Genomic DNA, 25,636 nt, shown 5'->3' with positions numbered 1-25,636 from the left:
GGGGAGGGTAGAAGTGTGAGGGCGGCGAGGTACCTGAGGGGTAGTCGGGCCGGTGTGGCCGCCGCCGCCGCCATGCAGGAAATCATCGCCAGCGTGGACCACATCAAGTTCGACTTGGAGATCGCAGTGGAGCAGCAGCTCGGGGCACAGCCGCTGCCCTTCCCCGGCATGGACAGTGAGCGCGGGGCCGCGGGCGAGGGGCGCGACCGACTATCCCGGGACCTGCTCCCCATCGGTCCTGGGACGCCTTCCCCCACCCTCCATCCTGAGACCCTTTCCCCCCATTCAGACTCGGGAGCCTCCCTTTCTCGGATCCCCTTTGATCCCCTGGGGCTGTTCAAATACACCCTTCAGGAGGGCAGGACCGTGTCTGGCTGTTCCAATAATTCTTGAATGAAAGCGAGTGTCCTGGATTGGAAATTGCTTACCTTCCCCAACTAAAGGAAATTAAGATCTTCCACTTCCAGCTCCCCATTTTGAGCACCCTCTTCTTGTTTTTACCAGTACTAGGCGGTTGGAGGAGTCTTGCTGGAGGAAGGACCACCTGTTCCTCTTTGTAGGAGATTCCCAATTAGACACTCAAACTTCATTTTCCTAGGACTTGCACCCAGGGAGCCTATCCCTCACTTTTTCTCTGGACCCCAATTAATCACAGCCCGGCAGCTGCCTGAGCTCCCTTCTCTACCTTCAGACGATAGCTCCTGGCTCCCCACGCCCCAACTTAGGTGGATGTCTCATACTTTTTTTATTTTTATTGTTTATTTATCTATGTTTTAAAGTAGGCTCCAGGCCCAGCACCGAACCCAATGCCAGGCTTGAACTCACGATCCTGAGACCAAGACCTGAGCTGAGATCAGGAGTCTGACACTTAAATTGACCAGGCCACCCAGGTGCTGCCCCAATGTTTAGCACTTTAAAAAAACAAAAAACAGCAGTTTTCTTCTCTCCTTTCTGGAAACACTTGGAATCTAATGTTGTAACATTAAAGCTTAGAGGTCATTGCGTTCAGTCCACAGACGGGGCAACTGAGGCCTGGGTTGGGGACAGGGACTTGTGGAAGACCACTTGGTCCACAGCCATTCGGTACCTGGTGGAACCAGGTGAGCTCTCCAGTGTTACTGACTCGTTCGGTCTGCAGTTCCCCGTGTTGTGATTTATGACTGCCAGAGACCCATGTTCTCCCACTGGTACGTGGCCTGGAAGGCCTCCCTGCAGCCTCATTCCCCTCAAATGGCCACACTTCTCACGCACACATGACCCAAGTTGTCTCACTCGTGCTGACGCTTCTCTGTGAGATAATGCTATGCCCATGAGATACATCTCAAACAACCTAATCCTATACACGCACAGGCTCCATNTTTTTTTTTTTTTTTTAAGTGTTTATTTTTGAGAGCGAGAGAGAGACAGAGACAGAGTGTGGGGATGGGGGGAGCAGAAAAACAGGGAGACACAGAATCCAAAGTATGTTCCAGGCTCACAGCTATCAGCACAGAGCCCTGTGCGGGGCTTGAACCCACGAACTGTGGGATCATGACCTGAGTCGAAGTCAGACACTTAACCGACTGAGCCATCCAGGCGCCCCTGTGCTCCGTAATTCTACCCTTCTGACCCACCACCTTCTGTTAGTACAGAGCACTATGGCTATCTCTGTGTTAACTAACTAGTAGCCACTGGCCACATGTGCTTATTCAAATATTGCTCAGTCACATGCATTATATTTAAAGTGCTTAATAGCCACATGTGGCCAGTGGCTGCCATGTTGGACGGCATAGATATAGAACATCATTGCAAAAAGTTCTGTTAGGAGGGTCTGGTCTAGGTCTTTCCCAGTCACAACCTCATTCTGGTTGGGCCTTCCCAGTGGTCTCGCCTGGCCACGAGTTAGAAAAATAAGTTTCCAAGGGTGCTGCTCTGTCCCATCTGAGTGGCTTATTGCTCGGGTCCTGCCACAGAAGGCCACTTTGTATACAGTGCATTTCTTCAGTTCTGAAGTTGATATTCTTTCTTAATTCTTAGAGACTAAGTGGCACTTATAACTAGAGGTGGAGCCCACTTGGGGTCCAGGATTCTGCTGGTGTTTTCCTTTACCTTCTGTTTTTAAGAGCAGTGTTTTCCAAAGCCCAGTTTTTTTGTTTTTTGGTTTTTTCACTACCTCTACAATTTTTCCCATGTCTGTGTATCACTAAACCTGTTCTTTAATTAACAAATAAGCTTATTCCACCACTACCCTAAGGCTTATAAGTTCCCATCTTACTGCAGCCAATTAAGCCGACTGTGCCCTTTCCCCATGCGGCCCAGTGTGCAATGGTTGTGAACAGCAGCCTCCTTGGTAGTGTATGCAGCCTGTCGACTGTACAGGTTGCCCTAAGGGACCTTGGAGGCAGCCCTTTCTGGTGGACATTAAGGTTTGGCCTCATGCTATCTCCAGTCTAGGCTCCAGACAGGTCTGCCGGGTGCCTTTGGAAACCCTGGCACAGTGGCCAGGGTCCACATTGGCCAAGTCATCATGTCCATCCGTACCAAGTTGCAGAACAAGGAGCATGAGGCCCTAGCAGGGCCAAGTTCAAGTTCCCTGGCCGCCAGAAGATCCACATTTCCAAGAAGTGGGCTTTACTAAGTTTAATGCAGACAAATTTGAAGACAAGGTTGCCAAGCCACTAACCCGCCATGTCTTACCAGGTTGACCTCAGGCTGTCTGGTTGTACTATATCTCTCACTGGGCTCCTGGTCTTCTTCCCGTGTCTTTGCTCTGTAATTCTTTTTTTTTTTTTTTTAAGAGTTTATTTTTGAGAGAGAGCGAGGGATCAGGGGAGCAGAGAGAGGGAGACACAGATGAGACATGGTGGCCCATCCCAGATGGCTATGGGGTTAAAGACATCCTTAATCGTGGCCCGTTGGACATATCGTGGTTCTGCACTCACGAGAACCTTAGCACTGCCCCTCCCTACTCATGCCCACTAATAAGTCCTGCTTCTTGTCTTAAAAAAGTTTCTGTATTACAGTAATATCTGTGAAAGCATGGTTTGATATTTTAGTTAGGTTTTTCCAAAACACATAGAAAGAAAACACAGAAGTACTGAAACTTGAGACATGTGCCCATGTACTGCCTTCTGCCAGGTGCAACCATGGCCTCCCAAGACGTGTTGCTCCCAGATATTGCAAGGAAGTGTGGGGTGAAGGCGCCGCCGTCATCACAGCGTGCTGTCTTTCTTGGCAGGGGGCATGTGCCCATTCCGCCATATCAGCGGTGAGAAGACCGTTGTGTGCAAACACTGGCTGCGGGGGCTGTGCAAGAAGGGGGACCAGTGCGAGTTCCTGCATGAGTACGACATGACCAAGATGCCCGAGTGCTACTTCTACTCCAAGTTCGGTAAGCAGATGGCCAGGCCCCTCTCTGTACCTGGACGTCCAGCCTCAGGAGCCCTGGGGAGGTGACACCCAGAACTGAGACCCCGAGAGGATAAAGAGCTGCTCAGGTGCCCACAGTGTCTGCCACCTCCCATCTTTACAGCTCTAGATGGGAACCTCACGCTGTGCCCGCCAACCTTAGCTGACCCTCTAGTTTCAAGTTATTTGGGAAGTTGAGACAACTGAGGGTCCCGTGGTGGTTGAGTGAGCAGTGCAGCTGGCGGGAGGCCTTGTTTCCACTCACGTTGACCTTTTCCCTCATATTGGCTGCTGCTTCCAGCCTGGTGTCTCCTGTCCCCCAGGTCTGAGTTGTTTCCTTCTCTCTGGGAGTGTGATTCCAGTTATTAGTTTGTCCTAAATAGACTATCTTGTGGTGGCCAAGAGCTCCACTCCTCACCTTGAGATTGCCTTGCTCCCTGTGTGGAGAACACGTGCCCCTGGCTATCCTGAGTGGACTCCATGGAGAAGTGGGAGCAGAGGGGCCACTGCTCAACAGAGCTCTTGTGCTCCCTGATGGAACTAGAATCTACCACTCTCTGCCGTGGACGAGGTTGCCCAGGAAGGAGTCCTGCTGGTCAGGATGAGGATGGGCTCTGCCGGCCCTGTGCAGGGACTGGGCAGTGGGGCTGGAAGCCTGCTGTACATGTGATGGGCTGGGGGTGCTAGGGAGCACTGGATGGCAGTGCACTTTCAAAGCACTGTCATCATGAGACATTAATTATTCCAGCAGCCTGACAGGCATGCTCTGCTGGTTTAGTAATGATAGTTGTGTTTTTTTTGTAGAGGTAGCATAAGCTGTGAAGTCAAAGCACAGATAGTGAGAAATAGGACCCAGGCTTCCCAGCCCCCCAACCCCCACACCTCCACCAAGCCAGCACTGGAAACAGCACTGGAACGAGTACTGGAAGGGGGCATCCCCTTTTCATGCGTGCCATCTCCCATCTGGACCCAAAGGCGGGAGACAGCCCTCCCAGGCAGACTTTTTTCTTTTTTTTTTTTTTTAATGTTTTTATTTACTTTTTAGAGAGAGCGTGAGCAGGGGAGGGACAGAGAGAGGGAGACACAGAATCTGAAGCAGGCTCCAGGCTCTGAGCTGTCAGCACAGAACCCGACGCGGGGCTCGAACCCACGAACTGTGAGATCATGACCTGAGCCGAAGTCGGATGCTTAACCGACTGAGCCACCCAGGCACCGGGCAGACTCTTAAGGGCACCCTTGAAGGCTGGCCTGGGTTCCTTCATTCCTGCCGGGCCTGGCAGCCTCCCTGATGCCTCTGACGCTCCCCTGCCTCCCCACAGAGCTTGCCCTGGTGCACATGTACTGTCTGCAGCTCCTGTCACCTGTGACACAAGTGAGGGTCCTCTTTCAGCATTAGAGGGCCGGTAGTAAACAGGAAAAACCCAGTCCTTGTCCCGTGGTGCTTTTGTTCTAGTGGCCCAGGGAAAGAGGCAGCTGACAGCAGTGAGACAAAGTGGAAAATGATATGCCCCTCCCCCACTAGCGTTTTGTCTCTCTCTGAAAATGAATACATGTTAAAAAAAAAATGATATGCAGTAGGCGCTCTAAAGAAAATAAACAGTGATGAGACCACATGAGGACCATATTTTCCTTTAGGCTAAATGGTCAGGGAAGGGATCTTAAGGCTAAGAAGGGGCTGGTCATATGGAGTGAGGGGGCANTGAGAGCATGACCTGAACTGAAGTCGGACGCTTAACCGACTGAGCCACCCAGGCGCCCCCAAACTTGAGTTTTCTAATCGGAAACAGCCCCAGATGTGGGCCCCTGGTGTCTGGCTCTATGAGGAATTTACTTTCAACCTGACCACACAGAATTCCGACAGCTAGAGTTCCGAAGAATGAGTTCATAATTAAAAGTCGCAAAACCCATTGAGGGAAGTCGGCAGAAACAACTGATAATAGAACTAGGCTCACAAAAACTTCAGATTTCAGTATTAGACAAACACAGAATTAGTACATGCTTTCAGGTACAGTGTTCTCTCAATCCCACCTTTCCTAAGACAGCCACTTGACTCAGTGTGCTGTGTTGTCACAATTTTTTGTTTAGTGTTCATTCACGCCCCACAGGGGACCCCACTTAGAGAAATGCTATGCCAAACTTACTCTTAATATAAGCACAATGAAAGTACATTTTAATGGAAATAGGGTCCTCGTACAAATAACTTTCTATAGTCTCTTTTTTCTAATGTTATGTTGTGGATCAAACTATGTCAATATATGTGAATGTAATCTGTTTCACTGGCTGTGTAATATAACCACAGTTTACTTTCCCAGTTCTCTGTGGGTAGCGATTTATAGTTTTTGTTACTAAAAACTGGCCTGGATCTGACACTTAAACATCTGTGAGCCCTCGTCTGATAGCAGCATCCTACAAGTAGAAGGTCCAAGTCGAGAGGTGTGTGCTTAGCTTAAATTGTTCCTAGAACTTTTCTCTCAAGAAAGGCTAAGCCACTTTCCAGAGCCATCAGTCACTCACTGAGCACCTGCTCTGTGCCGGCTCTACTGAGAAAACCAAGACTATTACTGCTCTTTCCCAGGAAGGGTTTGTGTTCTGCAAGGAGGGGAAGGCAGGTGCCCCCAAACTACTAAAGTTCAAAGCGTACTTGGGTTTAGGGAAGGCCTCAGACATTTCTGAGCCTGAGCTCTCCCAGATGAGGAGAGAACAGACAGCTTCCAACCAGTCACTCGTCAAGTACAAGGAAACAGGTGCCATGAGGCAGTGTAGCTGTTCTTTGGACCCCCACCCAACCCCTGCCCCAGGACTCTGCAGCAAGGCCTCCAAAGCCAGCTCTCCCTAGCCCTGGAACTTACAATGCTGGAGTCGGAATCCAACAACCTCTTCTCACGTCAGGCCCTTCATGGTTGATAATTCAAGGCACCTTGTGGGAATCCTGGGTTCTCCAGGGCCAACTGTGGAGGCTGACAGACATGCCAGGTGCTATGAGCAGGGGTCCAGTGAGTCCTTCCCTCTGGTGATCTCTCCAGTCTAAGGGCCAGCCGGCAGCTCCACAAGCCACTCATCCAAAGTCACACATACGTATCAGACAGCCTTGAAAATGTAGGCACCGTGGGGTGAGGGGGATAGAGCAGGCAAGAGATCTGGGCATTCCAGGGTGAGGAAGCCGGGGGCTGGCAAGGCTCTGGGTGCGTTAGTGCAGGGTGGGTGCCCCTGCCTGTCTACTGACCCTTGTCTTGTGCTTGAGGCTGCCTGTTCACTACCTTTTAATTTTTCTTTTTGAGGAGTGGAAACAATGAATGAAGAGAAGCTAAGGCAGGGCCTGGAAAATCAGAGCTGGGACAGGTCACAATCAGTGCTAGATTTTTCATGTGATTCTCTGGGTCTGTTCACCCAAGTCTAACCATTGTCCCATCTCTCTGATCCTGTAACTGAAACTTGCCCCAGGGATAGCTTAGGCAAGTGTGCAAAGGGCAGGAGGGAAAATTCTGGGTGCAGCCCACCCTCCAGGTCCATGGCAGTGACTCCCCCCGGGTTGGGGAAGGAGCCTTGTGGCTTCTCTCACCTTGTTGCCTCCCGTCTTCAGACAGTGCCTCAGAAAGGTAAGTGACCGGACAGCCTTCCAGAGGGGCTTGGTCCCCAGACAGGTGGGGGAGCTCGAGTCCCATGGGCTTCTCCTCATCCAGCCCGTGGACAGACCTTCCATGGACAGGCCCCATGTTTGACTGGGCCCAGCCTGCAGAAACCCCCGCTGTGTGCTCACAGGGCCACCCTCTGGCTGTGCAGCCTCCCTTCCATCTGCTGAGTTGCTGGAATTTCTGCAGTTTCTGTGATACCTTTGGAGCTGCTTCTTTATGTCTGAATGAAAGTCTGGATGACTGAGAATTTCAAAGTCCCCATTCCAAACCTGGTATTTGGCAGGTGCTATGTTACCTGAAAATTGCATTTGAAAACAGTGTTTTTTGTTTTGTCTCCTCCCTCCCTTCCTGCTGTTCCCAGTGTGGTGAGAAAGGACACTACGCCAACAGATGCACCAAAGGCCACTTGGCCTTTCTCAGTGGACAGTGACCGCAGCTGGAGCCAGCTCAGAGCAGCCTGAGGGGCCCCACTCTTGGGGACCACCCCGGGCCACCCTTGGGAGCGTGCATTTAACTGTTTACTGCCAGTGTTGGTGCAACTCTGGCTGGGGCAGGCAGGCAGGCACGTCGGGGTTCATCATTCTGAGGGGCTACGTCTGTTGGTTTCCCTATTGTTTTGCTGTAAACTTTTTAAAAAGGGGACAGGTGCTCCAGTTTGGTCAAGTCGGCATCATGTATGTCTAGGCATCAACACCTGTCTGGAATTCCCTGCACACCACCCTCTAGGGAGGGGAGGAGGTGGTGGGGAAGGGCTCCTGCTAAGCAGTCTATAGGGAAGGCGGCCCTTCCCCTCGAGGCCTCATTAAACACCAGTTCCTGGTGACTCCAGGGGCTGGTGGATCATTTAAAGCTGGCCGTGCCTGCTTCCTCCACATCCTGCTGAATTCAGAAGCTGTGCCTGTCCACATGACTTGAATGAGGCAGCAGGGCAAACCTAAGTGTGCTCCTTGTCTCCACGACTGGGTCCTGCTCCAAGGTGGCAGTGGTTGAGAGGAAAGGCACAGGGCTTTCCAGTGTGAGGGTCTTTTCCTTCTGGGCTCATTTCCTTGGAGCGCCTACTTATCAGTGATATGGCTGAAGGTATGCCTTAAGCTGGAGCTGCAGACCACCCAGTAAATCAATGATGCAGTCCATCTGTGCACCTACCTCCTGCCCCTGAACCTGGAAATGTGAGACCGTCACCTGCAGCCTGCTGGGCAAGTGGGCCTGTCCAAGTTCAATTACAAGAACAATTTTTATGAGGTCGATTAAAGCTCGTTTTTTAAGCTGCGTCTGGTTACTTCAGGGACCCATGCCAAGGAGAGGACTCCTGCTCCTGGCTGTACTAGATGCCTGACATGAAGCTTCAATACCAGAGCTTGCATGTCCTCTTTTAAGAAATGTGAAACCCCTGGAGGGAAGGAAGGGCCTCTACTGGCAGCTGGTGAAGTCTGGAAGCTTGGCCTCTGGAACAGCTACATAGCAGCTCTCCTCCATTTCAGATGCTGGATGATACTTGCTTATTCAAATTTGGATCTTCTAGGAGATAATTAGCTTCAGCATCTCACCCCTTAGACCCCATGCCGTATATATGCTTACCACACACTTCTCAGGAGACCAATTCTGGCCCTCATATCACTTTACTGAAGATCTTTTTATTCTTTTTTATTATTTTTAGGGGGGTAGGGGGGAGACAGAAAATCTGAAACAAGGCTCTCTGCTGTCAGAGAGCCCAATGTGGGCCTCAAACTCACAAACTGTGAGGTGGTAACATGAGTGGAAGTTGGATGCTTAACTGACTAAGCCACCCAGGAACCCCTACTGAAGATCTCTGAAGGGTAAGGATAAAGGTGCTGGAAATTGGTAGCTATGAGCTCCCATCAGGGCCTGTTTTCCATTGGTCCCGAGTCATCCACTGAACTTCCTAAAGGTGGAGCTTCCTTACTAGTAGGGCCCACACTACTGAGTCCTGAGAAACACAGAAAGGTTGGGGAGGGGAAGGCATTCTTAAGAACTCTGGGCACCAGTTCCCCAGTTTCGTCAATGTAAAAGCATCAGCTGACAAAAGACCAGAAGTGTTTTCAATACTCCAGGCAGAGCAGGGAAACACCTCTGGGCACTTGCAGGCTTAACTAGATGACACCCTTACCTACCGTGAGCTGGGACAAGACCCCAAAGGACTGGTGGGAAGTCCCCCATGGATTTAAAGCGTTAGGCATTCCACAAGAACCCCGCCTCATGCAGCAGGAACTCTTCCCTGCCCTCGAGGGCAGGGAAATGGCTCAACCAGGGAAGCAGTCTGAGTATCAGTCATCTTTTATTGGAGGTTAATTCTGAATTAGGGTATGAAAGGTTTCAAAGGTCACAGTCAGGAATGCCGAATGTGCCTCCACACTGGGCCCTCTTCAGTGGTACTTGCGTAGCCGTTCATGTTCTGAAGTTAGAAAGGCAAGGTTGTAAGTTTCTTGTAGAGTATAGTGAAAGCATAAGATGATGGAAGGGTGGCAGGCTAAATTCATGTAAAACCATCCTGAGAACTCCTTCTGGGAGTCTCTGGCAGAATCCGGAGACCTGGAGGTACAAAGGCATCTTGGGAGCTAATCTGCCACCTGGCCAGCCTCTTCCTTCCCAAAAGGAAAACACACTCAAAATCCCCAAGAGGCTGGTCTTCAGAGCCAGCATCACCTGGATTTCACAGACTGGCAGGGGACCAGACACTGACAGAAACTCCCCATGAAACCCAGTCAGCAGCTGCCATTGGATTTGTTGTGGCATCTCCCACCACCAGAGAGCCTCTTGGGTTTTAGAACCAGGAAAAGCCACCCTTTTCCACAGCACTGAACAGACCCTGGATTGTACTGCTCAACCTATTTCTCTCCACACTGGCTGCTAGGAAGATGAAGCCCAAATTTCCCACCAACCTCACATGGAGCCCTGCAGTACCTTATAGAACGCTTCCTCTAACTGTTACTTTTATCCCAGCTTCATGTTACTTTTTCCTGTATTTTCTCTTTGCCACAATTTTGTCACTTAATATAACATTCTATATTCTGACAAATCCTTCCAATTTTTCAGCTGTCAGCAGAATGATGGACTTGTAAACCTGACCACGAACCAATACCACCCTGATAGGAGAAACCCCACTGAAGGGATGGCAATCCGAGAGACACTCACTGAGTTCCTTGTAACACCGACAGTAGTTGAAAAGCACATAAGCTGCCAGCACCATAGAAATCCCAGCGACGCTCCCTTTCTTCACATTGACATACTTGTTGTAATACCGGTAATAACCTGCAAACAGGAGAGGAGGGCACTTTGTGCTTTGCTGTGAATGAGGCACACATTGCAAAGAGGAGTCTGGCTTAAATTCAGGGATCCAGTCCTGCTGTGGCTCTTGAAGCCACTCACCCCCTAAGTTCACCGGCTGATAAAGGGAGGGACACACTGCCCCATGGGTTTTGCCCCAGGAGCCCAGGACAAGCCCCAGCTAGGCCCACCTTGATTCTGCCCCTATGCTTTGGCCTTTCCCTTAACAGACTTGGCTCAGCCTGTTAGCCTCTGATCCTGCCTCACCCTCACCTCTGGCCCTATGCGATCTCCTTACCCTAATTCTGACCAAAATCCCAACCCCAAGGGGTGCCTGGGTGGCTTAGTCGGTTAATCATCTGACTTTCGCTTGGGTCATGATCTCACGGTTCGTGGTTTCGAGCCCCGCGTCGGGCTCTGTGCTGACAGCCAGCTCAGAGCCTGGAGCCTGTTTCAGTCTGTGACTCCCTCTCTCTCTGACCCTCCCCTGCTCACGCTGTCTCTCTCTCTCTCGAGACTAGAAATAAATAAAACATTTGAAAAAAAAAAATCCGAACCCCAAGTAAGGGCCAATTAGCTGTGGTCAGCTGGGTCAGCCTATCAGGGAAGAGGAAGGTTTTGTGCGATCATCTCTTTCTGGGTACCCCCCCAGTGAGGAAAGTTTCTGCCCTCTGGGCTCATGGATTAGTTGACAAAAAAGAATGAAGTGATCCTAGAAGGCCCTACTTTACAACAGTGAAGGAAGGTGTGAAGGAGCAGTACAAGGAGCTGTGGGCATGAACAGGCCACATTCACTCATGCTGAGGAGTCAGGGACTGTTGTAAACTAAGTATGGGGAAAAGGCAGAGTATTCTGAGTTCAGGAAAGGCCTCACGGCAGAAGGAAACATGGCACACAAGAGCCAGCAACAGGATGCCCAGAACTGGAAAGAAAAATAGAAGAAAGGTACCCCCACTCCACCACACACACACCCAGGAAGCTGGAGACCACACAGGTCCCCATGGGGTGATGTGGGTCTCTAATTCCTGGAATAAGGACACTAGTTCCACAGGACTGATCTGATCGTGCACAGCCCAGAAGCAGAGATCATTTCAAACATTCATCCTGGACGTGCTGCCTGACAGGCAGGTGAGCATTACAATACAGACTGATGGCCACCATACTTGAAACTCAATTTCCTCTTTAAGGAAAATCTTATGATTTAAAAATGCTCATACATATTTAAAACGAAGGCAGTGGTACAAATTCCAAGCAACAGAAAACATTTTCTTGACTGATATCTCTTATAGCCAGCCTCTGATAGGACCAGTCATGGAGATTCAGGGGCTAACCATTCATCCCTGTCTTCCTCTACATAACTTATCAGTCCGAGCTCAGGGCAAAAAGAGACATGGGCATCTGGTTTTGTTTACACATGTCAATAGGCTCTGACCTCTTTGAAATGCACCAGCAATGCCTTTCGGGGTGAAATCCCGCATTAGTATCCAGCCTGGCAGCTCTCCTAGCTTCACATCCATGAGCTTCTTCTCCTTCATTGGTACTAAAAAGGAAGAGCAGAAAAACACTCTGAAGAACCTCTAGTAAGACAAACAATATCCTTTTATGTCACTTATTTCAACTATTCAATAAAATCACTAGAGGTTGCATATAAGTACTATTATGAATAAATATACCAAATTCATAAGTCAGAGTCTATATAAAGGGATAGCTTTATTAATGAACAAGATTTTGAAGAACAGCTTACCGGGAGTAACTAGGTAAAAACAGAACCTAAGGGTCATGAGGAAGAAAGTAATCAGGGGCGCCTGGGTGGCTCAGTCGGTTAAGCATCCAACTTTGGCTCAGGTCATGATCTCGCAGTTTTTGAGTTCCAGCCCCATATCGGGTTCTGTGCTGACAGCTCAGAGCCTGGAGCCTGCTTCAGATTCTGTGTCTGTGTCTCCCTCTCTCTGCCCCTCCCCTGTTCATGCTCTCTTTCTCTCAAAGAATGAATAAACATTAAGAAAAAAAAGTTTTTAAAGAAGGGAATGGTCTCCCTTTCCATCCTCCCCACAGAGATCAACTTTAAAAAGCTTCTGAGCAGATATCTTCTTCAGGGTAAGGAGTCAAAGACTACTGTCCTTTCTTAAAGATGACCAACCAGAGAAGGAGCCAGACTAAATTCACTCAAAGGTTTTTTCTCCACTTTGGGGATCAAAGGAAAGACTAAAGTTCCTTCAGGAGTCCACAGAGGGGAATCCCACAGATCTCAATATCTCCCAACATTTAACACGGGCAAGGATTGTTGAGCCATCAACAGAAATATAAGTCTTAATGGCAGCTTCTAATTTGCTATAGGTTATCTGGAGAAGCAAGCATTTGGCCTAGATGGACCAGACTGAGGGTTTGTCAATGGGCCACAAGTGACAAGTAGAGGCATAAGACCATGACTTGCATACAGAGCTTTAGGGTCATGGTTTAGACTGCCTGTCCCAAACAAACTGGCCCCAACCTTCCATCTAGACTCATCTAAAAAATATGGAGCACCTACTGTATGTCAGGCAGCATGCTATGCACTGTGGGTACAGCACCGACTCCAGACGCAGGCCTTGCTCTCCGGAGCCAACATTCTATCGCCAGACAACCATTTTATCCACTCACCGTACTTGAGCCAGACTCCTTTTTGCTTCTTCACCTGAGGGCTTTTGTATGTGCAGTGCTCCTGGGCCATCACATGGCTACCTCAACTTAAATGCTATGTCCTAAAAGGCCTCTTTCCCTGTCCCCTTATCTCAATCACTAGTATTACCTCTGAGCTCCAGTTCCCTTGTCTATTAAATGGCTATTCCAAGCACTGAATGAGAATCTATATAAAAGCATTTGGGCTGCCTGGGTGGCTCAGTCAATTAAGCACCTGACTTCAGCTCAGGTTATGATCTCACAGTTTGTAAATTCGAGTCCCGCATTGGGTGAGCTAGTGCCCCACTTCGGGTGAGCCCCGCTTCTCTCTCCCTCTCTCTTTCACACCCTCTCTCTCTCAAAAGAAAAAAGAAGTACTTCCAACAGTACTCAGAACTGTAAACTGTTAATATTATTATTGTTGAAATGTCATTAAGATCTGAACTAAGGTGAAACAAAAAAAAAGACAGGTAGAGAAAGAAATGGCATACAAACCAATCTTTAGTACATTTTTGGGTTTGTTTGTTTTAATGCTTATTTTTGAGAGAGAGAGAGAGTGAGGGGGTGGGGCAGAGAGAGGACAGAGGATCCAAACCAGGCTCTGTGCTGACACCAAAGAGCCTGATGTGGGGCTCGAACCATGAACTGTGAGATCATGACCTGAGCTGAAGTCAGACGCTTAACGGACTGAGCAACTCAGGCACTCCAAACTTTAGTACATTTTAAACATAAAGGACTTCAGGGATTAAATATACCCTTTAGTTCTGTACAGAGAACTAATTAGTTTGGCAGTATTTTTGAAATATGAGATAGTCTCCAATGAACCAAATCTCTTCTGGAGAGTTTAGTGTCAATGATATTAACCCAACACCAAACAATAATGTCATCCGAGAATGACCTATACCTTTCTCTGTCACCCTATCCATGCTATTCCTAGAAAAGTTTAGTAGTACACATCTTACATGCCAACTGTCTTCACTTGGATCAGGAAGCTTTAGTCCATGGATAACTATACCACATTTCTTCTTAACATACTCCATACCTTTGCTACAGTCTCAAAGCATTCTTGCATGCAGTGAGGAGTACAAACATGTCATTCTAAAACCAACTGGCTTTAAATATGACTACATGGTGGGGAGTGCATGACAAAGGTATAGATGGAACTAGAATGGCAGAATATTGCTAACTATTGACACTAGATAATGAGTATAAAGTGTTCATTACATTGTTTCCTTTGTATTTGAAAGGTTCCATAATAAAGTTTAAAAATGCTTTTAAAGGGTGCCTGGGTGGCTCAGCTGGTTAAGTGTCCAACTCTTGGTTTCAGCTTAGATCATGATCTCATCGTCATGAGATTGAGCCCTGTGTGGGGTACCACACTGAACATGGAGCCGGCTTGGGTTCTCTCCCTCCTTCTCCCCTCTACTCCTCCCCTGCCTGTGCTTGCTCTCTCTCTCTCTCAAATAAATAAATATTGTTTAAAAATAAAATTATAAAAAATACATAAAAATAAAAACGCTTTTTAATAATAGGGCTATGTTGGGGGAGATATGCAAAAGAAAAATTTTTTCATTAAAGTTTTTTGTTAGGGCACCTGGGTGGCTCAGTCGGTTGTGTCCCACTTTGGCTCAGGTCATGATCTCTCGGTTCTTGAGTTCAAGCCCTGCGTCAGGCTCTGTGCTGACAGCTCAGAGCCTGGAGCCTGCTTCAGATTATGTGTCTACCTCCCTCTCTCTGCCCCTTCCCCGCTTGTGCTCACTCAAGCGCGCGCGCGCTGTCTCTCTCAAAAATAAACATTAAAAACTTAAAAAAAAGTTTTTTGTTTCTTGGTTGTTTTCTGAAAGAGAGCCAGTGCATGCTGGGGAGGGGCAGAGAGTGAGGAGGAGAGAGAATTCCAAGTGTCAGTACAAAGCCTGATGAAGCACTCAATCTCAGGAAGCCAAAACCAAGGGTCAGATATTTATCGCACAGAGCCACCCAGGCACCCCAAGAAACACATATTTTAAGTCAAAGTATTTTTTTACTAGTATAAGGCTGATTTTTTTAAAAACTCAGGTCACTTCTGGGCCATGTAAGCTATTTTTTTTTAACATCCACACAATCTATAAAAACGTATTCACATCGTGACCACATTCAGGGGTTGGCATCGTGCCGTGGCACATCACAGGAGAAATTTCTATATATTTCGACACATAGAGTGTTTCCTTAAGAAACTAAGAAATTTATAAGCACAGGTGGGAAAATCACATTAGGCTTAAGGAAAGCCAAATACAGCACCGTTGACAAAACTCTAGGAGATGAACAGATTCATCAGAGATGCATCTACACTTTTTCCAAGAATTTCTCTTAACGGAAGACAAAGACCTCAGTCTTTAAGCAGCCATATTGGAACCCTCCCCCAACACTCTTCTGCAGTACCACACATCCCTCTGCACTCTACCAGCGGTGCAGTGTGGAACAGAGTAGACACAGGAGTCGTGTTCTGGGTTTAGTGCCACTTCACTCCTGTGTGCCCTTGGACCAATATCCACCTTCTGTGCCTCAGTTTCCTCCTTTGTAAAATAAGGTTAAGAATAGCATTCACCTTGGTACTTGGCTCTACGTACTTTTTAAATGTTCTTTTTAAATGTTCATTTATTTTTGAGAGAGAGAATGAAAGCAAGGGAGGGGCAGAGAGAATCCCAAGCAGGGATCTCTGCAGCACAGAGCCTGATGCAAGGCTCCAACTATGAGATCAACCTGAGCTAAAATCAAGGGTCGGATGCTTAACAGACTGAGCCACCCAGGTGCCCCTAGGTACTAAGTAAATGGAAATTATCTTTCTTCCTGTGGGCTATGTCACAGTTCATGGTGATGTCATACTTATAGTGAAGGCTGACAAAGGGGTACATGTTCTTGTATCAGGGTAGGTAGCTACCTGGCCTGATTTTATGAGTTCAAAGAAGCATACTGACCACCTATATGAAGAGCGATGAAAATGCTAAGTGTCTTCTGAGTGCTAAATCCAGCCCAGAGGTTGGCCAGAGAGTAAAGATTTCAAGCCACACGAAGCCTCTGTAATACAGTCTTTTTTATTTTTTAATTTTTAAAAACCATTCTTGGGGTGCCTCGGTGACTCAGTCGGTTAAGTGTCCAACTCTTGATTTCGGCTCTGGTCATGATCTCACGGTTCATGACTTCAAGACCCACATCGGGCTCTGCACTGTCTGAGATTCTCTCTCTCCCTCTCTCTCTCCCCTTCTCTGCTCACTCTGGCTCGCTCTCATTCGCTCTCAAAAAATTAAATAAATAAACTAAAAAACACACACAAAAAAGATCGTTCATAGCCCACAGACCAAACAAAACAGACCATAGGAAATCTAGCCCATTGCTGACCCAATCTCATTTACTGCTGTTAATTCATATTTCCATCACTTTATTTGCTAATAAACTAGTGGCTTTATGCTCCCGTGACAGACACCATCTAAAAGATCATCAGAACTTGGACTTCAATTCCTTCACCTATCGTGATGTTGGATGGACCAGAAGTGGCATGACACTGCTCAGTGGTCACAGAGTGAAAGCTGGATGACTAACGCTCCGCGGTGGGCCAGGCAGTGTTTCAGGGACCTTACATGTACTAAGTCGTTTAGTCCTTATTCCACAGTGCTCATCACTCCACTCTACATAAATAAGATGCCAAGTCTCAATGCTTCCTTTTCACATGTCATCTTGTTTAAACAACAGAACCACTGTTAATAAATATTCTCACGCCCATTTTTACAGATGGGAAAAACAGCATCATTCTCATTTTTTCTGCTCCCCTCTTCATATCTCCATGCTGATACTTAAGAATATAGAAACTGGGTAGGTTCATCAAAACTCTGTCTCAGGGAGGCCACACCACATCTCTGACCATTATTTTCATCTTTAAAATTGGGACACCTAGGGGCGCCTGGGTGGCTTAGTCGGTTAAGCGTCCGACTTTCGCTTAGGTCATGATCTCGCGGTTTGTGGGTTCCAGCCCCGCGTCGGGCTCTGTGCTGACTGCCAGCTCAGAGCCTGGAGCCTGTTCTAGTCTGTGACTCCCTCTCTCTCTGACCCTCCCCTGCTCACGCTGTCTCTCTCTCTCTCCTAGAAATAAATAAAACATTTAAAAAAAATAAAAAATAAAATTGGGACACCTGGGTGACTCAGTCAGCTGAGCAGGGGGCTCTTGATTTCGCCTTGAATCATGACCTCACTGTTTGTGGACGAAGCTGCAGGCTGACTCTACACTGTGAGCATGGATCCTGCTTGGGATTCTCTCCCTTTCTTTCTTCTCCTCCGCTCGCGTGTGCTCTAAATAAACTTGTATCTTTAATAAAATGGGATTAATGTTCCAGACAGAGACTTACTGACAAGGCTACTAAGAGGCTCTAGGGCTAAAACATGGTTTCCATACAAAAACAAAATCAGTGCATATAGTACAATGAGTGTAGACTTATACACACGTCACTGAAAAGCTTGCAGATCATAAGGCCATCCTTGCGATTAAAGCTCAGTTTACCACGAGGCCCCAGACACCTAATTTGTACCCTGGCTCAGCCCTTTCACCTGTTGTGACCTTGAACAAGTCACTTCACCTCTCTAAACCTATTCAACACATATCCAACATATATGCATGAGTCCAACCTTAAATGGTGCACACACTATCCTAGGTGTTAGCTCCTCCGGGGGCTTAATTTGAGCTTCAGCTTTGGGAAGAAGGGCAGAAGATGCGCGTAGGATTCAAATGCAAAGCGCCTGTGTGATGGCGGGGACGACTATAGCGATACTTCAGTAAGGGGAGAGATAGCAGCCGGAGATAGTGCATTCCCAAGTTTGCAACCGCGTCGCCCGGTTGCCCTCAGCCTCCCCGCTGTAGCCGAGAGACAGGGGCCCTTAAGGAGGCGGGCGGCGCGGCTGAGAGAGCAGAGAAGGGCCGAATGGTGCAAGACCCTGAGCAAACGGTTCGGTGCGCCTCCGGTAAGGCCGCAGAGAAGGCCCTGAGTGAAGGGGAAGGGGCTCTGCAGCCCCCTCCCCTCCCAGTGCGGTTCTGAGCCCCGGGCCCCGGACCACGTATCCTGCCCTCAAACTTGTAACCTTAATATACAGGTACTCACCGGGTGACGCCATCTTGGAGTCCTGAGTGTCCGCTGTACCGGGCCGCGCGAGGACTGCTGGGTAGGGAGCACGCGCCCTTGCGAGAGCGAGGAGCAGAGGTTCATGGGAAGCAGGTCTCGGCCCGTGCGAGGCTGAAGCTGCAAGTGCGCCATAGAGGGGAGGGCAAAGTCCCTGGAGTGTAAAGCCCGCGTGTTCGGTGGTATAAAAGCAGGGGATGGGGTAGGGAGGTAGGTGGGTACGAGACGGGGTGGTGGCGGTAGGGCTCAGCCTGGGCTTCCCATCATAGGAAGGAGGAGGCTGGAAGGGACCCAGAGATAGGAAGTGAGGAGAAAAGAGCATCCTGGCTTTCTTACTTTGTCGCCTTAAAATTGTTGTGGAAGTTTACAGGGGCATATGAAGACTTTTCCTCCCAACTGTGTTGGATGGGAGATAAGCTAGGACTCTCACAGAATTCCTAGTTACCAGAAAAGCTGGTGTCCAGGCTTGGGCTTCATATAGGTTTTAATGCAAGAGTAGCTTTATGTGTCCCACCTCTGGGGTGGGCTCCGAAGACAGAAAAAAGCAAGACCTAGGGGTACACAACTCCAGCCCTTCTTTCTGCCACTTCTTTTCTACGCCCAATGATGCCTCACCCCACCATCTTGGTTTTTTCTGGAAAGGCCATGATAACCATTATTGGCTAAGCAATTCTGACTTGGGCAAGATGCTTCAATTCCCTGAATCTCTCTGCCTTCTCTAAATTTGGGATGTAATTGCAGTAGCACTGGCAGGGGAGCTGCCTGCCTTTGTACACATGGGATAGCATAATTTTCTTCCCTACCCAACAAAGAGCCCAAGTATGAAAAACAGAAGGATTTGTGGAAATACATACATACATACATACATAATAGGATTTGTGGTTACATGAAAACCATGAGAAACAAAACCTAGAGTCACCAGGCACAAGTTTCCCAAAGACCCATGAATTTCTTAGCCTTAGCCATTCATTTTCAGAAGAAAACAGGGACAAGGAAGGGGTTAACCCCAGGATCCTGCTGTCCCTGGAGTATCATGTAAACCCCCTGGACTACAGGCTCAGTGCCAGGATCTGCACCTTGGGCAAGAGCGCTGTAATTTACATCAAGAAAATGGACTCCTCAGGGTACCTGGGCTCAGTTGGTTAAGCATCAGACTCTTGATTTTGGCTCAGGTCATGATCTCATGGTTGGTGAGTTTGAGTCCTGCATCGGGTTCTGCACTGTCCCCCATGTGCTCTCTCAAAAATAAATAAACTTTTGGAGCGCCTGGGTGGCTTAGTCGGTTAAGACTTTCGCTTAGGTCATGATCTCGCGGTTCATGGGTTCAGGCCCCGCATCGGGCTCTGTGCTGACTGCCAGCTCAGAGCCTGGAGCCTACTTCAGAGTCTGTGTCTCCCTCTCTCTGACCCTCCCCTGTTCACGCTGTCTCTCTCTCTCTCTCTCTCTCTCTCTCTCTCTCTCTCCTAGAAATAAATAAAAAACATTAAATAAATAAATAAATAAATAAACTTTAAAAAAAGAAGAAAGGAAAATAAAACAGACTCCTCACTGGGACAGAGATTCATTTTCTTGATACTTGTCTCTTGACAGTTTAATTCATTTGGAAAGCTTTTCTTTCCTTCCTCCTCTTAGAACAAAAACAAAAACAGCAACAGAAAAGAAAGAAAAGAATGCTTTCTGAGAAGGCTTTGAATGGCATGTTCTTGTGTTGCCAGGAGATTTCTTCTCAAGTCCTGACAAGTTCAACAAGTTGTAACCAGCAGTGTGTGGGGGTGTGGGAGTAGGAGTCATCATACCCATTAAGATTTGTTCTAAAGGGATTTGCATTCTTGGAGGTGACATTGGGATTTGGTTTCCAGAGGGGATAGGGCAACTGTTAGACAAAAAGCTGTAGCCATTCCAGCTTTGGTGACCTTGAGAGACGTTTCTTTTCACCACAGAAATACCAGGGAGAACCACCCCATAACAAGAGGTCTCTTACAAATTAACAAAAGCTCTTGTGATCTTTGTCTCATCCAACAGGGTGCTTACATGGGTAGGGTTTATTACCTTCACTTATCAAGCAAGATTCCTCATGATTCTTTTCTTATTAGCAAGTACACTGTAGTAGCATCAATCAATGGTCAGCTTATTTTTCTGCTTCTTCCACTATAAAATTGAGCTCCTTAAATTAAAGCTCTGTTTCTGAACTCAAAGTGTGGCTGTCTCATTCAAGACGTTCAATAGGTGTTAAATTATTGTGAGATCAGAGAGGCAAATGAGCAAAACAATAAATGAAAGAACCATAGAGATAGAAAGCAATTGAAGAAATCACCATGTTCAGTACATTAGAAATGCAAGGAGCATGTCAACATGGTATCTCAGTGCACCAAAGGGGAATAAAGCCCCAAGTGCATTTCTAGTATAAGAAGAAAAGGGGCTTTAAAAAATCACAGGATGGGAGAGAAGCAAAGTTCTAATGGCAAGGAGGCATGAGGAGGTAGTGCAGAGAGGACACACTTGGTGCAGAGGTGGGCATCGGTGGTGAGGTGTGAGGAGTTGAAGACTGAACAGAGAAGTACTGGAGGATCTGCTATATATACAAGCAAAGAGAAATAGGACAGAAGGATGGCGACAGAAGAGAGAGTAGGTTAAAAGAACACAGAAAACAATAAATGAGAAGTTAATGTTAAAAGGCACAAAGGTTAAGGCACCTGGGTGGCTCAGTCATTAAGCATCTGACTTTGGCTCGGGTCACGATCTCACAGTTAGTGAGTTCGAGCCACACCTTGGGTGAGCTTGAGTCCCATTTTGGGTAAAAAACATGAGCCCCTGTGGGTGAGCCCCGATTCTCTCTCTCTGCTCCTAATGGGATTCTCTCTGCCCTGGCACCCCCCCTAAAATAAATAAAATAATAAGATAAAGGCACAAAGATTATAAGTGAAATTTATACCATAAATCATGAAGACAAAATGAAAGATGAAGGAACATAAAAATAAATGAAATTGTAAAAGGTGGTTGAAAAAATGAAAAATCAACAAAATCAACAAAAATTTTTGTTTTGGGAATCAACAAAAATATAGCACATTATGAAGAAAATTCAAGAGACACTGATGAAGACAAGGAATGATGTTGAAAACACAGACCTGAAAAGCAAGAAAAAATGGTACAAAATGTCAAATTAAATGATGAAGTATCAATGAAAGGGAAATGGGGAAGGAAGGTGTGAATATGTGTTAAAATGGAAAAATAACACAGCTGTAGAAACTTTGCAATATAATAAACAGGTAATGTCTTAGTTTGAAGTGATTCTAAGAGACTGGGCTGCTTAAACAACAGAAATTTATTTTTCATAGTTCTGGAGATTGGAAGTTCAAGATCAGGGTGCCTGCAGATTTGTCTCTTGGTAAGGGCTCTCTTCCTGGTTTGCAGATGGCTGCCTTCTCATTGTATCCTCATGTGGCAGAGATCCTCTTTCTTGTGTCTCTTATAAGGGTGCTAATCCCGTCCAGAAGGCTACACTCTCATGACTCAATTACCTCCCAAAGACCCCTCCTCCTAAATACCATCGCATTGAGGATTAGGGTTTCAACATATGAATTTTTAGAAGACACAAACATTGTAATCCATAACAGGGACCTAAAGATGTGATGTAAATAGAATTAAATGGTAACTTTCCAGAAGAATCTGGCCCTACAACTCTTAGCACATGGGCAGAGGGGACTTACCTGAGCTGAGTTTGCTGGCCCCAGCATGCTGGGGATTGGAATTGACAGACTGTGTCTGGGGCAGGGATGTGTGTGGTGGTTATGGGTGTGGGGGGGTAGATGACTGTATTTAAGATTGCAGTGACCTAGTGAAGTGATCTCATTTCGTACTGGAATGTTATTGTCACATCACCCACAAGAGTCCTGATTCTTCCCCGGATGGGAATTTCTGAAAAGAGTTTCAAAAATATTGAAGAGTATGCTTTCTCTGAAACTAGTGCTGAGAAACCTGTTGGGACATTTTCCAGATCTGATATTTGTGTTAACAGAACTCCACAGGTGAGTCAGAGTTGGGGTTGAGTGATATAAACTTTGTCTACTAGGAAAGCAATAATTATGTAAAAATTAAGATTGTTAAGATGTTGGCAAAGTATCTTTGATGGAATACAATACAATATTTAAAGTTGTGATTGAAAGGATTGGGCAAAATGGAAGATCTAATGCAATACGGCAAGGTATACAAATTTAGAGGAAAGATATAAAACTGTCATTATTCACAGATGACATGATTGTCTATGTAGAAAATTGGAAAGAATCAACCAAAAAACTCTTGGAACTAATAAAAGATTAATAGCAAGACTGTAGTTTACAAGGTTAATATACAAAAGTCAACTACTTTCCAATATACCAAGAATGAACAAATGGAACTTGAAATTAAAACCACAATACTATTTACATTAGCACCAAAAACTATAAAATACCTAGGTACAAATCTAGCAAAATATTTGCAAGATCTATATGAGGAAAACTATAAAACTGATGAACAAATTCACGAGTAAATCACAATAAGTAAATGGAGAGATATTTCATGATCGTGGATAGGAAGACAACATTGTCAAGATGTCAGTTCTTCCCAACTTGATCTATAGAGCCAGTGCACTTCCAATCAAAATCCCAGCAAGTTATTTTGTGGATATGGACAAACTAAACTATCTAAAAGATAACTAGGAAGGAAGTTGGGTAACAAAAGTCATGCTCCTTGATATTTACCCAAAGGAGGTGAAAATTTATATCCACACACAAACCTGTACATGAAAGTTTATAGAATCTTTATTCATAATTGCCCAAACTTGAAATCAACCAAGGTGTCCTTAAATAGGTGAATGGATAACTAAGATGCAGTCCATTCAGACAATGGAATATTATTCAGCACTACAAAGAGAATTTTTCAAGCCATAAAAAGACATGGAGGAAACTGAATTGCATATTATAAGGTGAAAGAAGCCAATGGGAAAGGTCTTCATATTGTAAGATTCCAACCATATGACATTCTGGAAAAGGCAACACTAAGGAGACAGTGGTTGCCAGAGGTGGAGGTGGGGAGAGATGAATAGGCAGAGTACAGATAATTTTAAGGACACTGAGAATACTTTGTATGCTGTTACAGTGGATATATGGAATGTACACCAAAAATTAATTCTAAGGTAAACTGTGGACTTTAGGTGATTATGATGTGTCAATGTAGGTTTATCTTTGGCAAAAAATGTACCATTCTGGTGAGTGATTCTGATAATGGGGAAGACTATACATGTGTGAGGACAAAGGAGAATGGGAATTCTCTGCACCTCTTTCCAAATTTTGTCATGAACTTAAAACTGCTTTAAAACATGATTTTTTTAAAAAAAATTCATCAAGTAAGGGTGCCTGGCTGGCTCAGTTGGTAGAGCATATGACTCTTGATCTTAGGGTTGTGAGTTTGAGCCCCATGTTGGGTGTAGAGATTTTTTTTTTTAAATTTAGGGCACCTGGGACCACCTGTGTGGCTCAGTCAGCTGAGTGTCGGACTTTGGCTCAAGTCATGATCTTGTAGTTCACGAGTTTGAGACCCACATCGGGCTCACTGCTGTCAAGCACAGCCCACTTTGGATCCTCTGTCTCCCTCTCTCTGCCTCTGCCCTGCTTTATATCTCAAAAATAAATAAACACTAAAAAAAAATTCAGGGTGCCTGAGTGGCTCAGTCAGTTAAGCATCCCACTCAGCTCAGGGTCATGAGTTCAAGCCCAGAATTTACTGAAATATAAATAGATAGATAGATAGATAGATAAAATATTTTTAAAATTTTCATCAAGTACCAACCACAAGTTACTGGTGGTATCATCTTACCAGAAAAAATTTGAGCTGCAAGGTAGTAGCCATGGTTTTGTAACCGAATTTTGTAGGAGTGCTCTGTTTTCTGTATTTTCTTCCTCTGGTTCTTGAATTATTTCTTCATACAACTTCACTTCCTTTGGTTGTCTTTGCTCATGTTCCTCCATTTATTATCTGGAATAACTTCCTTTGGAGAACCTCTTCCATGTTTCTTTAAAGATTCTTTTTTCTACTTTGACTTCCATTCTGATAATATTATAAGAACTTCTTCCCTGTCAATATTTTGAACAACTGCTGGCTCCCATGTCCAATTGATACCTTCTTTTAATGGAGAGGAAAGTTCCTAATATCCTGTCTGTTTTACCATGTTTCCTTAACAGAATTTTGCACACTCCACATCTTTAATACCTGGGACTCTTCTAAGCCATACCCTGAAGTTCTGGATCCACATTGGGTCCAAAAGTCCGCCTCTCTGCACATGTCAAAACGATCTTCAGTTGCTCTGAAGGCCTAGTTTCTCATTCTGTGTTCTAGTCTGGCTCTGCAAAGCATGACCTTCATTTATTTCACTCAGTTATCTATAATAGTAGATGGTGCTTTTTTTTTTTTTTGACATGACAATTTACTCAATATAAAAATGATTGCCTGAAAGAAAACACATTTGTAAAAACTATACATATAAAGAGTACGATTGTCAATACTGAATGGATTGAAATAATTTTTTTTAAGTAATCTCTACACCCAAAGTGGGGCTCACACTCATGACATCAAGATCAAGAGTCACATGCTCCTCTGACTGAGCCAACCAGGGGCCCCATTACTGAATGGCTTTTGAGCTCAGTTTTTTGTTTGTTTAATCTCAAACACTGGATACTCTCCAATAATTCTGAAGTTGCTACTGGGATACCTTCCTCTCTTGAAATAGGGACTGTCCCTTACCACATGGAGACAATGACACACCCAATTTCTCATCTCTGCAGCGTGTCCCTCATTCCCAGACTGTTTTCCAGGACTCAGCAGCTCCCCTGGTGGCTCCAGACGGATCGGCACCGGGGCGGGAACTGCAGTTGTTAGCTGGGTGGAACGCCTGGAACTGAGGGCTGGACCCCGGAACACGAGTGAGGGACCAGCACCCCCGGCCCTGGGCAAAGAAGGGAGACACGGTATTGGAGGGGACTGTGGGCACAAGATATTCAAGACTTCTGGAAGGAAGGGATTAGCAGAAGACCCAGAGGTGGAGACCCCCTCTGCGCCCAGACCCTTTCTGTCCCGTATCTGGCCCGGCGGCACCTGGGCTTTTATCGTTGCCCTTCATAAGCCCGGCCAACCGGAGGTCAAGGCTTCGGGAGCGTCACAATGGGACCCTCTGGTTCCTCGCCCCCATCTTTACTCCACACGTTGAAGACCCTCTACACTGCCCAGTCCTTCTCCTTGCCCGGAGCGACCTATTCCCCCACATCCTTCCCCTGCCAGCTCTGCTTCCATCCTCTAGGTCCTAGGCCTGCTCTCTGTCCCGTGCAGAACCAGAAGATGTCCCACATTCCCCCCGAAAAATCGCAGCGGCTCAGAGACAATGACTTGCAACCATCAAGACGTCGAGTGGGTTAGAGGAAACCCCTAAATCCGAGGTTCCCGTGGCATTGCCTCCTCCTGGCTGCTTTCCAGGGAGGCGGGGGGCGCAGGGTTAAGCCTGAATTA

General features: G+C 46.5%; 2 protein-coding genes and 1 non-coding gene across 4 annotated transcripts; 2 read left to right on the top strand and 1 right to left on the bottom strand.

The window, feature by feature from the left end:
* The first annotated feature begins 8 nt into the window (after positions 1 to 8).
* On the top strand, positions 9 to 8,284 carry CPSF4 (cleavage and polyadenylation specific factor 4). Its single transcript, XM_077758827.1, has 5 exons — positions 9 to 235; positions 3,218 to 3,370; positions 4,707 to 4,759; positions 6,968 to 6,983; positions 7,265 to 8,284. Exons 1-5 carry the CDS (start codon positions 73 to 75, stop codon positions 7,447 to 7,449), a joined length of 570 nt encoding a protein of 189 aa, XP_077614953.1. The 5' UTR covers positions 9 to 72; the 3' UTR covers positions 7,450 to 8,284.
* Positions 2,254 to 2,386, top strand: LOC144227258 (small nucleolar RNA SNORA70). Its single transcript, XR_013333881.1, has one exon. It is a non-coding gene; the product is annotated as a small nucleolar RNA SNORA70 (small nucleolar RNA).
* Positions 8,285 to 9,292: 1,008 nt separating the features above from the next.
* Positions 9,293 to 18,189, bottom strand: ATP5MF (ATP synthase membrane subunit f). Of its 2 annotated transcripts, none has more exons than XM_077758711.1 (4): positions 18,086 to 18,189; positions 11,737 to 11,844; positions 10,173 to 10,289; positions 9,293 to 9,432 (listed from the first exon to the last, which is right to left on the bottom strand). In XM_077758711.1, exons 1-4 carry the CDS (start codon positions 18,096 to 18,098, stop codon positions 9,404 to 9,406), a joined length of 267 nt encoding a protein of 88 aa, XP_077614837.1. In that variant the 5' UTR covers positions 18,099 to 18,189; the 3' UTR covers positions 9,293 to 9,403. The 2 variants fall into 2 exon arrangements, with proteins under 2 accessions (XP_077614837.1, XP_077614836.1); XM_077758710.1 differs by lacking the exon at positions 9,293 to 9,432 and adding an exon at positions 9,439 to 9,569.
* Positions 18,190 to 25,636: the final 7,447 nt, after the last annotated feature.

This window comes from Crocuta crocuta, unplaced genomic scaffold (genome assembly GCF_008692635.1).
Source record: "Crocuta crocuta isolate KB4526 unplaced genomic scaffold, BGI_CrCroc_1.0 scaffold273, whole genome shotgun sequence".
Taxonomy (NCBI): domain Eukaryota; kingdom Metazoa; phylum Chordata; class Mammalia; order Carnivora; family Hyaenidae; genus Crocuta; species Crocuta crocuta.
Note: the sequence above shows the minus strand (reverse complement) of the source record. Positions and strands in the feature narration are given on the sequence as shown.

Bases quoted from the DNA above. Each gene is read 5' to 3' on its own strand.
- CPSF4 (XM_077758827.1), top strand. From the start codon at position 73: ATGCAGGAAATCATCGCCAGCGTGGACCACATCAAGTTCGACTTGGAG. The intron at 236-3,217 runs GTCCTGGGACGC...CTTTCTTGGCAG, and splicing joins CCGGGACCTGCTCCCCATCG to GGGGCATGTGCCCATTCCGC. The intron at 3,371-4,706 runs GTAAGCAGATGG...GCCTCCCCACAG, and splicing joins CTACTTCTACTCCAAGTTCG to AGCTTGCCCTGGTGCACATG.
- ATP5MF (XM_077758710.1), bottom strand. The intron at 10,290-11,736 runs GTCAGAGCCTAT...TCCTGTTTGCAG, and splicing joins TGCTGGTGCATTTCAAAGAG to GTTATTACCGGTATTACAAC. The intron at 9,570-10,172 runs GTGAGTGTCTCT...TTGTACCTCCAG, and splicing joins TCGGTGTTACAAGGAACTCA to GTCTCCGGATTCTGCCAGAG.